Source organism: Ochlerotatus camptorhynchus, unplaced genomic scaffold (assembly GCF_037179485.1).
Source record: "Ochlerotatus camptorhynchus isolate MF236.1 unplaced genomic scaffold, CSIRO-AGI_Acam_v1.1 ptg000137l, whole genome shotgun sequence".
In the NCBI taxonomy this organism is placed as follows: Eukaryota; Metazoa; Arthropoda; class Insecta; order Diptera; family Culicidae; genus Ochlerotatus; species Ochlerotatus camptorhynchus.
This window is the reverse complement of record NW_027040627.1, coordinates 377,469-391,641: the sequence shown is the minus strand read 5'-3', so window position 1 is coordinate 391,641 and position 14,173 is coordinate 377,469. Positions and strand designations below refer to the sequence as shown.

At 39.8% G+C, this 14,173-nt stretch overlaps 1 protein-coding gene and 1 non-coding gene across 2 annotated transcripts; one reads left to right on the top strand and one right to left on the bottom strand.

The window, feature by feature from the left end:
- Positions 1–6,973: 6,973 nt before the first annotated feature.
- TRNAT-AGU (transfer RNA threonine (anticodon AGU)) lies at positions 6,974–7,047 on the top strand. The gene has a single exon. It is a non-coding gene; the product is annotated as a tRNA-Thr (tRNA).
- A 1,573-nt stretch (positions 7,048–8,620) lies between these two features.
- On the bottom strand, positions 8,621–12,147 carry LOC135700462 (protein aubergine-like). The gene is made up of 4 exons (XM_065220982.1): positions 10,296–12,147; positions 10,019–10,228; positions 9,019–9,957; positions 8,621–8,957 (listed from the first exon to the last, which is right to left on the bottom strand). Exons 1-4 carry the CDS (start codon positions 11,690–11,692, stop codon positions 8,693–8,695), a joined length of 2,811 nt encoding a protein of 936 aa, XP_065077054.1. The 5' UTR covers positions 11,693–12,147; the 3' UTR covers positions 8,621–8,692.
- Positions 12,148–14,173: the final 2,026 nt, after the last annotated feature.

Below are 14,173 nucleotides of genomic sequence, written 5' to 3'. Positions count from 1 at the left end.
CCAAGTCTTTATTTTCAACTATTTTAGCGTGAATTTATTTCAAGATTGATTATTCTTTTTGCGTTGTGACGTCAAATCGTCTTTCTCTATATACAGAATGTCTACTCATTTTTCTGGATAAAATTACCTAAGTTTTCAAAGTAAGTAATTCCAAGATCTAGAAATATTTAATATCTTGAAGTTTCGTATTCCTTGTACAAGTTCAAGATATTGAGAATATATTCAAAGGGTCAGAATCACGTAAACAAATAAATGATTTATTTCAAGTTCGTAATTAACTTTATGAAAGATTAGATATCTCATTAACAATTGTAAGAACTTTGGAGAAGTTCTAACTTTACAAAAATTGTAGGAACTTTGGAGAAGTTCTGAAGAATGAAAATAAATGCTGAGAATTTCAGTTAAGCTCTATGAACAAACTGCAGGAACATAAGGGAAGTTAGCACGCTGAAAATATGGGAAACTTACTGGAAGCTGTAAGAACCTCAAAGCGGTTCTTTTAGCATCCGAGACTTTTCAGGAACTTTTATGAGGTTCCTAGACTTTCAGAGAACTTTACAGGTGTCAAGCAAATTTGAGAAATTTAAAAAACTTTAGGCGAACATTTGCCAATTTTTAAGAAGTTTTAAGCACCTCAGAAAAGCTAGATAGATTAAAAATCTATAACCGTAAATTTTGATAAATTCAAGATAGTTCCATGATGTGCTGAAAAACAAATCGAGAGCCGTTAAGATGTTCCGCGAATTTCAGGGAAGTACAGAGACCTTCAGAGAATTTATGAAAACTTCAGAAATATTTCAAAAACTTCACAGAAGTCCAGAGAATTTCAGGGAAATTTAAAGGTGTTTACGGGAATTCTATTTATTTCCGAGCAGAACCGAGATTTTCAATAGAACTAAGAGCTTTATGAAGCTTCGAAAACATCAAGACAGGTCTGAGAATCAAAGGGCAGTTCAAATAATTTCAAGAAAGTATTAGAAACCTTAAAAAGTTTCGAGAAACTCAGTGAATTTCCGAAAACTTCAGCAAAGCTCCGAGAGAATTCCTGGAAATTTTATGAACATCCGGAAAACGTGAGAGTATTTTAAGGGTTTTATATCATGGAGATTTCAGGAACTTAAAAAAATGTAAAAATTTAGCTAAGTTGATTAGAGAACTTCAATGAAGTTCCATTAATAAAAAAGCACTTTTAGCAGGCAGCGATATCTACAAGAAATTCCAGTGAACTTAATTTAGATATTTTTATATAGATATTCAGCGAAGTTCCGAGTACTTCGAGGACGATCAGATAGCTTCAGAAGAATCTCATTAACTTAAGCAAATTTGCAGCGACTTACAAGGAGTTCCTTGGAATTATAGGGTATTCCAAGAATTCTATGATTGATCATTAAACGTGAGAAGCGTCAGGGAATTGTGAATATATTTCAGAAAATTTGCATTCAGAGAACTTCAGGTAAGCATAGATAAGTTCAGGGAAAAGCGAGTGTTAATAATAGTTATAATACTTAAGGAATATTTTATAAACTTCAAGGCAAATTTATTAATTAGCTGGTTCTTAAAATGAACTGATAAATTTAGGGCAGTCTATAGAACTTTAAAGAAATCCATTTATCGTTTAGGCACCAGGAAATTCTAGACTATTGAAGAAGTTTTAAATTACTGTCGATAATTTAAGGGAAGTTTTATGAACTTTAAAAAAATCTTGAGAACTTCAGTAAAAATCATGAAACTATATTAATTATTTCGTTCTAATTCCATGAACATTGAGGGAGCATAAAAGTTCCATAAATTTAGAAAAACTTCAGAAACTTCAACGAAGGACAGTGCCCAAGCAACAATTTTTGTTTTATTTAAGTTTTATAGCAGTTGATATAACCAAATTATAAAACCTTCACTGACGACCACATTGCTTTAACAATCTCCTGAGAACCGCAATACAGCCATGTCATGGCCAATTGGCCCAGTTTTAATGCAGTCATTAAAACTTGATATGCGAACTACTTTAGGAGCATAGGATTTATGTCAGTTTTATCACACTCTAGACGTGATTGTTAAAAATAAAAACATAAAACCTCCTCCAGGTCAGAAAGTTTTAACAGCCTTCTAATGACTACCATAAAACTATATTACAACCGCATAAATCGCTCCTGAAGAAGTTGATAAAACATGATACGCAAAATATTTTGACAACTTTGAAGGTGCTATGATAAAACAATGATAAAATAAGAATAAATCTTCCAAGCATTTAGATTGTTACTTGGGTGGTCTTCAGAAAAAAAAATTATTTAGTTTTTTAAATTTATTTCTTACTGAAGATTAATCCATTGTGAATCTTTAATGTTCAAAGTGTGAATGAAAATAACGAAAAAAATCAAATGGTTGTATTTTAAAATTCATTATTTTCTTTAAAACATTCTTAGTAAGAATTTTTTTTTAATTCTTTGAGACTTCCATGTATTTTAAGGAAACAAAACTTTTCCTGAGTATACCCGGTTTTCCAGCTTGTTTAAGTTAGTAGACATCGTGACTAATGCCTTGGGTTTGGTTATAAACTTTCTATTGAATCTTTCGTTTTAAAGTTTCATATCGCACATCAGTGTTTATGAGATAATAATTGAATAAGTCTAAAACATCAAACATTTATTTGATGCACCTTCTTTAAAGTCACTATTTTTACAACTATAAGTCACTATTTGCTCACTTATTTATTCAACATGGTCACTAAAATCACTATTTCTGACATCAGTGATCGCTACCAGCCCTGATTTCTCTTCTCAATTCCAATATTCAATTGAGAATAACATATTTTGACCTTACTACATACTGTATTATTTAGGGTCAAAAGTTAAGCGAAATAATAATCTATGCTTCTAGTAAGGATTTGTGTTATATTATGCGATAAAACTTGTGATGGTACTTGGGGTATTTTACCATATTCAGTTGTTTCAATTAAACCGTGAAAACTAGGTTAGACAACTGAACAAACCAGGAATTTAAATTCTTAAATAGAATGGTCAGAGTGTATTTGTTTCAATTCCGTTATCTTCAAAACAAAAAATTAGATTACACATTTTTTTCTATTGTCTATGATCTCGAGACATCACACATTTTCTGAGGTTTCGAAGAAAATAAACTCTGGTTCCTATTTACTACTATTTACTTTGTCATCTTGAAAGTTTTCCAAGCCTAAGATGTTGAAAAATGGTCTAGAAAGGCTGGAGATTTTTTCAAAGACCTGAATTTTGATAAATCTTTAAAGGCCGGTAGCTTTAGTGTCTGTCCAAATATCGATAAATCATGTAGTAGAACCATCTTTTTTCAAAAGTTTCATGTCCAATATCCCTAAAATGTATACCAGATTATTACAACTTTTTTCAAGATCGAGATTTCAAATCATAAACGCATGTAGTGTGACGTAGTAGCCATTATTTTTGTCCTCTTATCTACGCGCCAGAAACACCAATGTTGCCTGCTGAACAGTTGATGGAGCATAATCATAAGACATTAGTGACTTGAATCATTAATAGCGTTTGTTCCTTATATTTGATCGAAAAGTGGTCTTCAACAAAGTTGTAGCTGAGAAATTTTTCAACAAGCGCAGTTATCATTTTCTTAAACACAGACGAGTTAACTGGTGAATTTTGAGATAGTATGAACCAAAGTTTTGGTTTTCCCATAGTAATTTCTACACAAACTTCAAATGGTTTGTGCCAAGTCAGTTTCTTACTAAGTAAGTTCAAATTTTGGGAGGCTAACCAGGACCCAATTTGGAACCGTTTGAGCACTGTGGAGTGAAAATTTCAAATTTTGAATCAGTCTAATGACCAGTTTATTCGAGATTTGACCCACTTCTGTTTCAAAACATAGCTACGCCCATGATCATGTAGAGGATCTATACAGCATGCAAGTGATTCGTTCACCGATTACAATTTTAATTGATAAATGGCTTTCGTTTTCCATTACAATTGTGAATTGTTGCTGCTTAAATGATTTATTTGCTTGATATGTCGAAATGAAGAACAAATTGCAACCCTTAACCCTGTTTTTGGAATACTTGATATTAAACTGCCAAACTTACATAACAAAATATTTTTAAACTTCTTAGTCGAAATAAAAAATAATAAATATCTTTGTATTAATTTGGTCTTTATTGCAATATTCTTATGTCGCTCTCAATCAATCAATGAGATTAAAAAGGTTTTTACGATAGATAGCGATTATAAAATCGCTCGAAAGCTTTCGGCGAAGCTTATGGGCTGCTCCATATCAAAAGTAGCAAAGTAAGATAATTAAGTACCGGATAGTCGTCACGCAGTCTAGAGTCAACGGGTTTAAATCCATATAATTGATTTGTGTACGGTGAAATCATGGATATTATTTATGATTTCTGATCGATAGAACGGAAATGAGCGATAACGACGAAGTAGCGCTCTACCCTCATTGCTTTTGTAAACAATAATTTTAACAGTCGATTTCCCGCAAATGAAAACTCTTACCTTACCTTACCTTACCAATCAGGCTAAGGCCTTGTTGTCCTCTGCTGTCCGAAGAAGTCGTCTCCACTCTACTCGATCCATGGCCACAGTTCGCCAGCCTCGTAGTCTGCGAAGGGTCCGCAGGTCACCTTCTACTTGGTCGATCCACCTTGCTCCTCCTCAACTTCTTGAAGATCAGGGGCCGGTAGCCTGTCGTCTTCTGCGCGTGCTCCAAGGTCTGTTGCCGTGCCACCTTCGTTTTCTGCTGCTTCACCGTTGAGGTGCTCGTCATAGTACTGCTTCCACCTCTCAATCACCTCACACTCGTTCGTGAGAAGGTTACCGTCCAAGTCCTTGCACATATCGGCTTGCGGCACGTAGCCTTTGCGCGAACTATTTAGCTTCTCGTAGAACTTCCGTGTGTCGTTTACGCGGTACAGATTTTCCATCGCCTCGCGATCTCGATCTTCCTGCTGACGCTTCTTCCTTCGGAAAACCGAGTTTTGTCTGTTCCGCGCTTGTCTGTATCGCTCCACATTCAATCTCGTGCGGTGTTGCAGCATTCTCGCCCGTGCTGCATTCTTCTCCTCTACTAACAGTTTGCATTCGCCGTCAAACCAGTCATTTCTTTGGTCCGGGATTGCAGTACCTAGTGCCGCTACAGCAGTACTACCTATGGCTGAACGGATGTCCCTCCAGCCATCTTCAAGAGAAGCTGCGCCAAGCTGCTCTTCCGTGGGTAGTGCAACTTCCAGCTGCTGCGCGTAGTCCTGGGCAACTCCGGTGTCCCGTAGTTGCTCAATGTTGGGTCGTGGCGTTCGACTTCGACGTGTGTTATGCACCGTCGAGAGTTTTGAGCGCATGCATACTGCAACTAGGTAGTGGTCCGAATCTATGTTCGCACTGCGGTACGTGCGGACGTTGATAATGTCGGAGAAGAATTTCCCGTCGATTAGAACGTGATCGATTTGGTTTTCTGTGTGTTGGTCAGGTGATCTCCAGGTGGCTTTGTGGATATCCTTGCGGGGGAAAAAGGTACTTCGAACTACCATACCCCGGGAGGCTGCAAAGTTCACGCATCGTTGGCCGTTGTCGTTCGATACGGCATGCAGGCTGTTTGGCCCGATTGCCGGTCTATACATTGCCTCCCGTCCTACCTGAGCGTTCATGTCGCCGATGACGATTTTGACGTCCCGTTGCGAACAGCCGTCGTACACCTGCTCCAGCTGCGCATAGAACGCTTCTTTCTCGTCGTCGGGTCTCCCTTCGTGTGGGCAGTGCACGTTGATGATGCTGTAGTTGAAGAAACGGCCCTTAATCCTCAACTTGCACATCCTCGCGTTGATCGGCTGCCAACCAATCACGCGTTGGCGCATCTTACCCAGCACTACAAAGCCGGTTCCCAGCTCGTTGGTGGTGCCACAGCTCTGGTAGAAAGTAGCCGCTCGATGCCCGCTTTTCCATACCTTTTGTCCCGTCCAGCAAAGTTCCTGCAGTGCTACGACTTCGAAGTTGCGTGGTTGAAGTTCGTCATAGATTAACCTATCGCAACCCGGGAAGCCGAGCGATTTGCAGTTCCATGTTCCGAGTTTCCAATCGTAGTCCTTATTTCGTCGCGTAGGTCTGTGCCGATTGTTCCGATCCGTATTTCTTTCTTCGGTATTTGCAACTTTGTTTTTTTCCAGGGCGGCTTGTTGGGCCTGCCCCAACCCCCTGTCTCGCCGGGGGACCATCGTGCACAGCTCTGTTTAGAGTCCCACGCTGGCACTAGGACGGTGATCAGCCGCTCCTAACATGGAGAACAGACGCCGTTTTGAGCCGCACCTCCATGGTGAGCAGACGCTCAGGTTTGGTGAAGCATTTCCTCTATCACCGTACTATGGTTACCGCGCCAGTGTTCGCGTCGCACCTCTTCACTTTGCTATTGCCGGACTGGCAACATTGCCCAGGCTACGCCAACCAGCTGTGTCCATGTTTCAGCTGGTAGTCTTTTGTTATCATATGACTCGAGGAGGCGTGAAGTAGGAACTTGTGAGGAGAACTCACACCTCCACATTACACAATGCTAGCTGGAAAAGGGAACATTCCTCTACTTGTTAGTGTTATTAATGTTCATGAGTGAGCTTTTATTCGCGAGAAATCGACGGCTAAAGCCATTGCTTACAAATGCAATTACGCCCCTTTGAAATGTTGGAACTGATTTGTGTTTTCCGTTCCATCTTCAGCATAACTCAAACGCGATTCACATACATTGACTGTAGAAAGTACTGAAGCATGTTTCTTCATTTGCTGCATTAAGCGTGAAACGGTCCCCAAAAACTATAGCAAAGGTGTTTGGCATCATTCATTGATACAATTTGTTTTTCCTTTTACTACAGAGACTTTCAGATTTCGGCTAGATAGTCTATCCGCTGATACAGTAGTGAAAGTACTAGTGGAATTGAAATTTAACTTAAACTCTTCAAATCGGGAAAAATCACCAACAACTGCTACCATATGGCGCCGTGGCTTAGTTGGTTAAAGCGCCTGTCTAGTAAACAGGAGATCGTGAGTTCGAATCTCGCCGGAGCCTAATGTGGGTTTTTATTTATTAAATATGTTTTCCTACTAGACCGTCATAAACATGAAATATAACATTTTAGGAGGACCAGAGCTTACAAAATAAAGATATCCCTCCGTGACAATGACCAACGGAGCTAGTCATTGCCGTGACCTGGATTCGAACCTGGGTTACTACGGCCACAACGTAGGGTCCTAACCACTAGACGATCACGGCTATCGGGAGTTGTTAGCTTTAAGCTGTTGAAACTAGATTAACTGAAAGCCTTTTACTAACAGCAAAGATACAAGGCAGGTAATTTTAAAACGCATTCGACCATATCAAAAAATGGTAACAGAAATTCTGATTCCCAAAATTTTTGTCGCTCTACTTGAACAAACTTAAATTTTAATTCGTTCGGTGCAATTTGTTTTGAAATTTAATCGATGCACCCTTCCAAATAAAGGACCACAGTTCAAGAGGTGAACCAGCCTCTGGTTGAAAGACTCTATAATAAAGCAAAAAAAGCTGCACAGTTGGTTGAATTAGAGTCGGTGTATAATGAGTCACGCCAAGAGAAAAAAAAAGTTGAACTCGCATCACGGTTTTCGAAAGATTCCATTTATTTTCACTTGGCAACAGAGGACTTCTGCATCAACTTCAAATGACTTCTAGCGAGGAAAAAATTAACGGCTGTAGTAAATCATTATATCAGGGATTTTGTCGAATTATCTTAAAGAAAAATAGTAGAAATTGTCATTACTGATCATTACAAAACGTATCGCATGACAAATGTAATGCTCACTGCGTGTATATGATCATTTCTTCGATTATATTTTATATTTAATTGCAATACCTTTCGTGGACTTTCATAGCATCGTAATGCTTGTTTACTTTGCACGATAGGTAGCCGGTTTGACAGTGCATTAGGTAGACTTGGCTTCACTCTTGGCGTGACTCATTATACACCGACTCTAGGTTGAATGAGCTTTGTAAGTGTTTGTTCAACCATTCTGTTTGAGCTGTAAAAGCAGTTAACAGATATGAAAATTGATACTTTTAACAGCTAGATTTTGGTTTTCGTGAAGGCGTTTTCTCTGGCGAGATTGAAATTAATAGTGTCGTATGGGGTAAATGTCGGCTGCGACAACCAAAATGTATACGGTAATTTCAGTGCATTTTTTCAACAAACACTTTGGTGAATGTTTTCCAACGATTCCTTAATCTGTCAGCTTCAATCTGATTAGGTTTTTACGACTGAGCAAACGTATTTTTCTAGGTTACTCTTGAAATCAAGATTAAACAACAGTTCAAATGGAAAGGTTTCCGAAGAAAATTAGGTTGCTGACAATAGTTACACTCACCTGAGAAGTTTGGAGCGTTGTAAATGAGTTTTAAAACATTTGTTGACAATTCTATTAATTGGAATGGATAGAGCAACAGGCAGCAGCTGAAAGTAAACAAACAAACACTGCATATGTATGCGTTACGTCGAGGAGAAAAACCCCATAGAAGCGCGGACGCTGCTTGGATTACCGAGAATACGTAAATTCCCCTACCTAATATTTTCGAGGGTAATATAAATTCAAATCGATCATTGGTGTGCATGCATCTATATTTTGTAAACATGATTAAATTTAAGGAATAACTAACATTTAATGATATCTGAAGCAAAGTTTTACAAATAATATAGCTTCTTTTCCAACGCACTATTCGGAGCTTGATGCAAATACTGCCCAGCCAGGGAAGCCAGCTTGTGGGCGTACTGACACACTGCCGGAACACCAACCGTGCCGGACCAGTTGTAGTACATGTGGGTCTGCTTGAAGGTATACTGCTGCAGCTTATCGGCATTCAATCCGGATTCGTCCTTAAGAATGTTGTACGAAGTCGGGGAGACCGTACCCTGCCGAACGCTTTGAGATACCAGGTAGAAGTCATTTCTGAAAGATTGTAAAATGATCAGTAAATCATCACCTGTTTTTTTTCTGCAAAAAAACTTACCTTTCCGGTAGTGTGATGACATCATCCACGATCGTTCCCGGAAGTGGATTTCTCTTCTGCAGGAACAGTCTAGTGTTGATTCTTTTGTTCACCACAAAGAATGTCAATCTGGAAGGTGCTCGTTGCTCCTTGCAAGCTAGTTGCAACTTTTCCTTGATCGCGTTCACTTCGTGATCGTAGACGTACTTCAGCTGTCCTTCTCCTACTCCGTCGCGATAGACAATAATTCGATCCGGTAGCGAATTGCCAAAGTCAGCTCTGTAAGCATGAACGGCTTTAATGATGTTCAGTGCCATGAAGTTCGACAGCTCCTCTCCATTCGAATGATGATTTACGGTCGAAAAATACTTTGGATGTCTGCAGCCTGCTCCGTACATAGACGCCACTAGAGCTCCGTATGATTTCGACTTATCCCTGGTATCGTGGCAAACGTCGAAACCAATTACCATAATAGAAGTCAGGGGGTTCTTCAGAACCCAAGGAATGCCTCCCAATTTACAATTGACCTGAATCGCAACCTTCGTAGCCACAGACATCAACGTACGAATATTTCCACCCTTTGGCGTAATCGTGCGCGTCTTAAGGACTTGTGTTGCCACAGCTCGATCGACACAGCACTTCTTCTTGATTGCAGCATACCGATCGGCCTTGTCATTCGTTACCAAGCACATGATCAGCTGGGGATCTTTTTGAACAATCGAATTCAGACTGTCGATGTAAACCGTCGGTGAGTCGTTGGGAATGACAATGAGCTGGGGATCTTCGATTTGGAAGTGCATTCCTCGAGCTGCCTGCCTTAGGCATTGCATGAAATCGGTAATGAGCCTTTCCGATCCTCTTGGAACAATCGCGAACCATTTGGTCAGTGGAATTGAATAATACATGGGATTGTTGCGGAACGCCATCTGCCAGTCGGCCATATCTCCAGCTGCTACCGAACTGTAAAAGGAAGGATGGTCGATTAGTTGCAGATTCATTCAAGGAAATTTGTGATACTTACTAATTGGGCTGCTCCGGATGGAAGAATATCGTTTCCGGTAGAAAAACACGTCCTGGTACTTCGACCAACCGACGATCGAGTTCAGTTTTCCAGAATTGGAACACCTCTGCGCTTTCCTTGGAATTCTGTAGCCGTCGGTTGAATACCTCCAGACGTTCGATACGTTTATCTGGAGTCAGACGGGTATGATCGGCCAGGGTTCGCATTAAACTGAAAGCGATAAAACGAATTAGCATAAATCATAATATGCCTATTGGGATTCACATGGAATACTCACTTGAAATTTCGTCTCATATCGTCGGTGATACCGGTTGCCCGGACTAACTCCGGCACCAAGTAGATCAGCTCAGGCAATCCGGCTCGTATGTCTCTTGACTTCGATCGAGAAACCAACATCGGTTGTCTCGGGTCTCGGATGATGATGTTGTATCGATCTCTGAAGTATTGTACAAACGTGACTCGTCCATTGGAAGTCTCGAAGCTGCTTTCTGCAGTAGTGTTGTATTCTACGTCGTTGACCGTGTAAGTACGATTGCTGCCATAGTTCGTCATAACAACCGATCCTAGCACCATTCGCTTGAAGATATCCTGCCAATTACCGCCTTGATTCATGCATTGCCTCAGAAGCATGTAGCATGTATCCGTTCGCATAACTCGATGCGTCAATTCGGCGCACATTAAAACGTCGTTCTCGTGCTGCCTGATGCTAGTCACATAACCGGGATACAGTTCAATGCCGTATTGACTGACGGAAACCTTCGCGGCCGGATCGAAGAAGTTTCGTCCGATCAGTTGCAACTTCAGTCCGCTCATTGCCTTACGGTTGATCAAGTTAAAGATCACCAATGCCATTTCGTTAGTTCCGTCAATCGCACCGACACGTCGCAACTTAATGATGTACTGCTGATCCGAATTGGTGTCTCTTGTGGTAATTTCCACCTCATCGTTTCGCAACTTGTGCCGAGTGAAGAGTTGGGTTCCATCAAAAATGTATCCACCGATAGTTGGTTTTAAAGTATATACCAGCGAACTCATCAGCTTGCTACTTTCAACTGGAGGATTGAAATCGACTCGATACTGGAAGATGCTTTCATCATCCTTCCTGACCACGCGGAAGTAATTTGTCTGTAACATAATTCGTCTTCCACAAATTCCTTGCTTGGATGCCGTTTCTCCGATAGGGCGAGTACGAACGATATCCGAAACCGCTCGATTGCCACGCATCCCTCCTCTGCCAGCTCCAGGCGTCACTTGCCGAGGCTCCGTATCTTGGGCCGGCTGCTCAATGGGATTGGATCCTGAACTAGCACCGGCGTGTTGCTTCCCATTTTGTGCCTGGTCATTGCGATCATTCGGCTTTAGCCGCTGGTTACCGTTCGATTGTTTCCAGTTCGTGTTAGCGTTACCTCGTGCTCCTTCCGTTTGTTTCCAATCATGTCCTCCTCCGTTGTTAGATTGCTTCAAGTTTCCATTCTTTCCGCCATTTGATTCTTTCCAATAATTATTGCCTCCACCGTTTTCATTTTTCTGCCTCCATCCAGCGCCGTTCGAGTGCTTATCATTTCCTTGGTGAGAATTGCCGCCATTGAGTGGTGGAAAAGCACTGCCGCCACCGACGTTACCACGAGCACGGTTTTTGCCTGCACGACCGCTCTGTTGTTGATATTCCGCCATTATACACCACTCACGAAACACGCGATCCGATTTCCGGGTAGAAGTAAACAGTAACAGATACGAGAAAGTACTGAATTCAAGAATAGATTACTCGCAAAGTTTTATAAGGGTAAACCCGACTGGTAGCAAACTGCAGGTACCAGACGCAGTGCAGCGATCACTAATACTCAGCTAGATCTCAGTTTGTACCTACTTGGGTAGAAGTAGTATGTAACAGACAAACAGAAAGTGAAAAAGGATATTTTATTGCTGTTTTTTTTTGTCTGACCAACATGTACAATTGTTCCGTCATCTGGTTCGCAGATTTTCGTGTCCCTTGTCTTATGACCCGAACACAATAAGAGCGGTTGTAGCGCAACGAGGCGGTAGCATATTACTCGAGAAAGCTTACTACAGTATATATTAAGTAAACACTATATGCAGTGTTGAACCGACGACCATCCTTAAAGAGAATTTGTTTTTGATTCAGTTCCAAACTAGATCGGGTATCAAGATTGGGTAGGCTTGTTGTCCGTCAAACGTCAGTGTAAACGTTTGTTTTTGTAACCTGGCTCAGATTGACGTTCGCATTGACAATAAGCTCGGGTTCGCCCGGAATGGAACTGGTTTAATCTGGATAATAAACAAAATCGCTATTAAAGAATAAGCAAATGCGTTTGTAATCTACATTGCTAACATAACTTCAGGCGTAACATTTGAAAACGACACTAAAAGCTTTTGTAAATAAAAGTTGTAAAACCCTTTAAACGCCCACGCAAACCAATACCACTATCGGAAAGGGGAGAATGCTGTTGTTGGTTTGCGTGGGTGTACTTCGGTTCGCGTGTAAAAGGGCTTACAACTTTTGTTTACAAAAGCTTTTGTGCCGTTTTCAAATGTCACGCCTGACTTTAGTATTTCCCCCATTTAATAACAAATATCGGAACGCAAAGCAGATATAGATTCCAATGCCATCCATAGCTTCTTCTGCACTGGATATCAGTCGCTTATATGCCGAGACAAATTTTTGCAACTCAGCGAAAACTTATTTATTTTGAAATTCTCATAACCGTAGGGGAGGTGTACCAGTTATGGCACAACTGAAACAAACGTTTTAGTTACGGCATAAACCATGTATGGCATATGGAGTTAATATGGTGTAGTGCATGAATCGTATCACTACGTACAGTTATGAGATAGTGTCGTAACTGGAACACCTACCCTATGTCTACAGTGTCTAGAAGATATCATCCGATACCTTCATTCATGTTTGAACTTTTCCAACCCAAGGTTGCTTCCACTAACTTCGTTATAAAAAAAATGTTTTTCGGAATTATGAAATCATTAGTAGAGCAGTTCCACGCCAAATGACGAATCTGAAAAACAACCTTTTTGTAAACACGTAATGTAAAACCATTTTAGCTTGTGTTATATTTACATAATTGATTATTCCACATGAATAACAAAGAACAAAAAAGAAGTAATTCTATGTGTAAACACTTGTCAGTGCTGCTTGTACTGAATGCAAACTTATCGATATAGGGTTACGGTATGTAATGTGGGTCTAGTCCTTTCATTCGGCCTATCACGCAAATAAATAATTAATTAAGGAATATTACACAAAAAATAAGGAAAATATTGATCACTGATGATTGATAAATGTGTACCACACACAAATCAATTTATATCACAACATTTCAATACATTTTCAGCTCTCGTAAGTAATAAAACTGGTTGAGAATATCACTCTGTTCGGAGTTTTTAGCCGCCATGACTTCTAAGGTTAAGATGGGAAGGTTGCACTGACGATCATCAAATGGCCTGATTATGGCATTTATTGAATGGAATTACCTGATAATACACACTAGACGTAAAACTCACAGTTACTGTTTGAATATTTTATGTTTATTTTAATTGTTTAACAACGTTTTCACAAGTAAATCATGGACCCAACTTTAGGGACACATTTCTTTTCTATGTTCCTAACTTTGGCCCATGAAATTCATTTGACAGCATATAGCAATAAGAGTAACGTCAACAATGTGGTTTGCATTTGGATGATAAGGAACGAACAGGAAAGAAGATTTTTTCTGCCAAATCTGTATAATGAACATCACAATGTTTTGATTTAGATATTCTGCGGTCGAAAGACGATAAGCGAAATTTTTAATTTTTAATTTTTAACTTGAGTGATTTAATGTAGTTTTCGTAAAATTTTCTCTAAGAAATGTTTTGAGGAATGAAGAGTATTAAGTTAACAGTGATAGTGATAAAAAAAAATACATAAGAAAACGTTACCAAGAGCGTTTTTTTTTGAGAATCAAACAGGATAGGACGAAGTTGCATCCATAAATAGACCCAATTTGGGGACAATAGACCGATATTACATACATTTCCCTGGTGAGTTTTTGTCTTAAAAAAAGTAAGTTTTTCAACTTTTTGCGGTTCCTGATAGCAAACGACATGATAAGCATATCTAAGCATACCATTTAGCAGTAGAAT

Excerpts from the sequence above, each read along its gene's own strand:
- LOC135700462 (XM_065220982.1), bottom strand. The coding sequence starts at position 11,692 with ATGGCGGAATATCAACAACAGAGCGGTCGTGCAGGCAAAAACCGTGCT. Across the intron at positions 10,229-10,295 it reads GATATGAGACGAAATTTCAA|TTTAATGCGAACCCTGGCCG; the intron begins GTGAGTATTCCA and ends TATCGCTTTCAG. Across the intron at positions 9,958-10,018 it reads CATCCGGAGCAGCCCAATTA|TTCGGTAGCAGCTGGAGATA; the intron begins GTAAGTATCACA and ends TTCCTTTTACAG.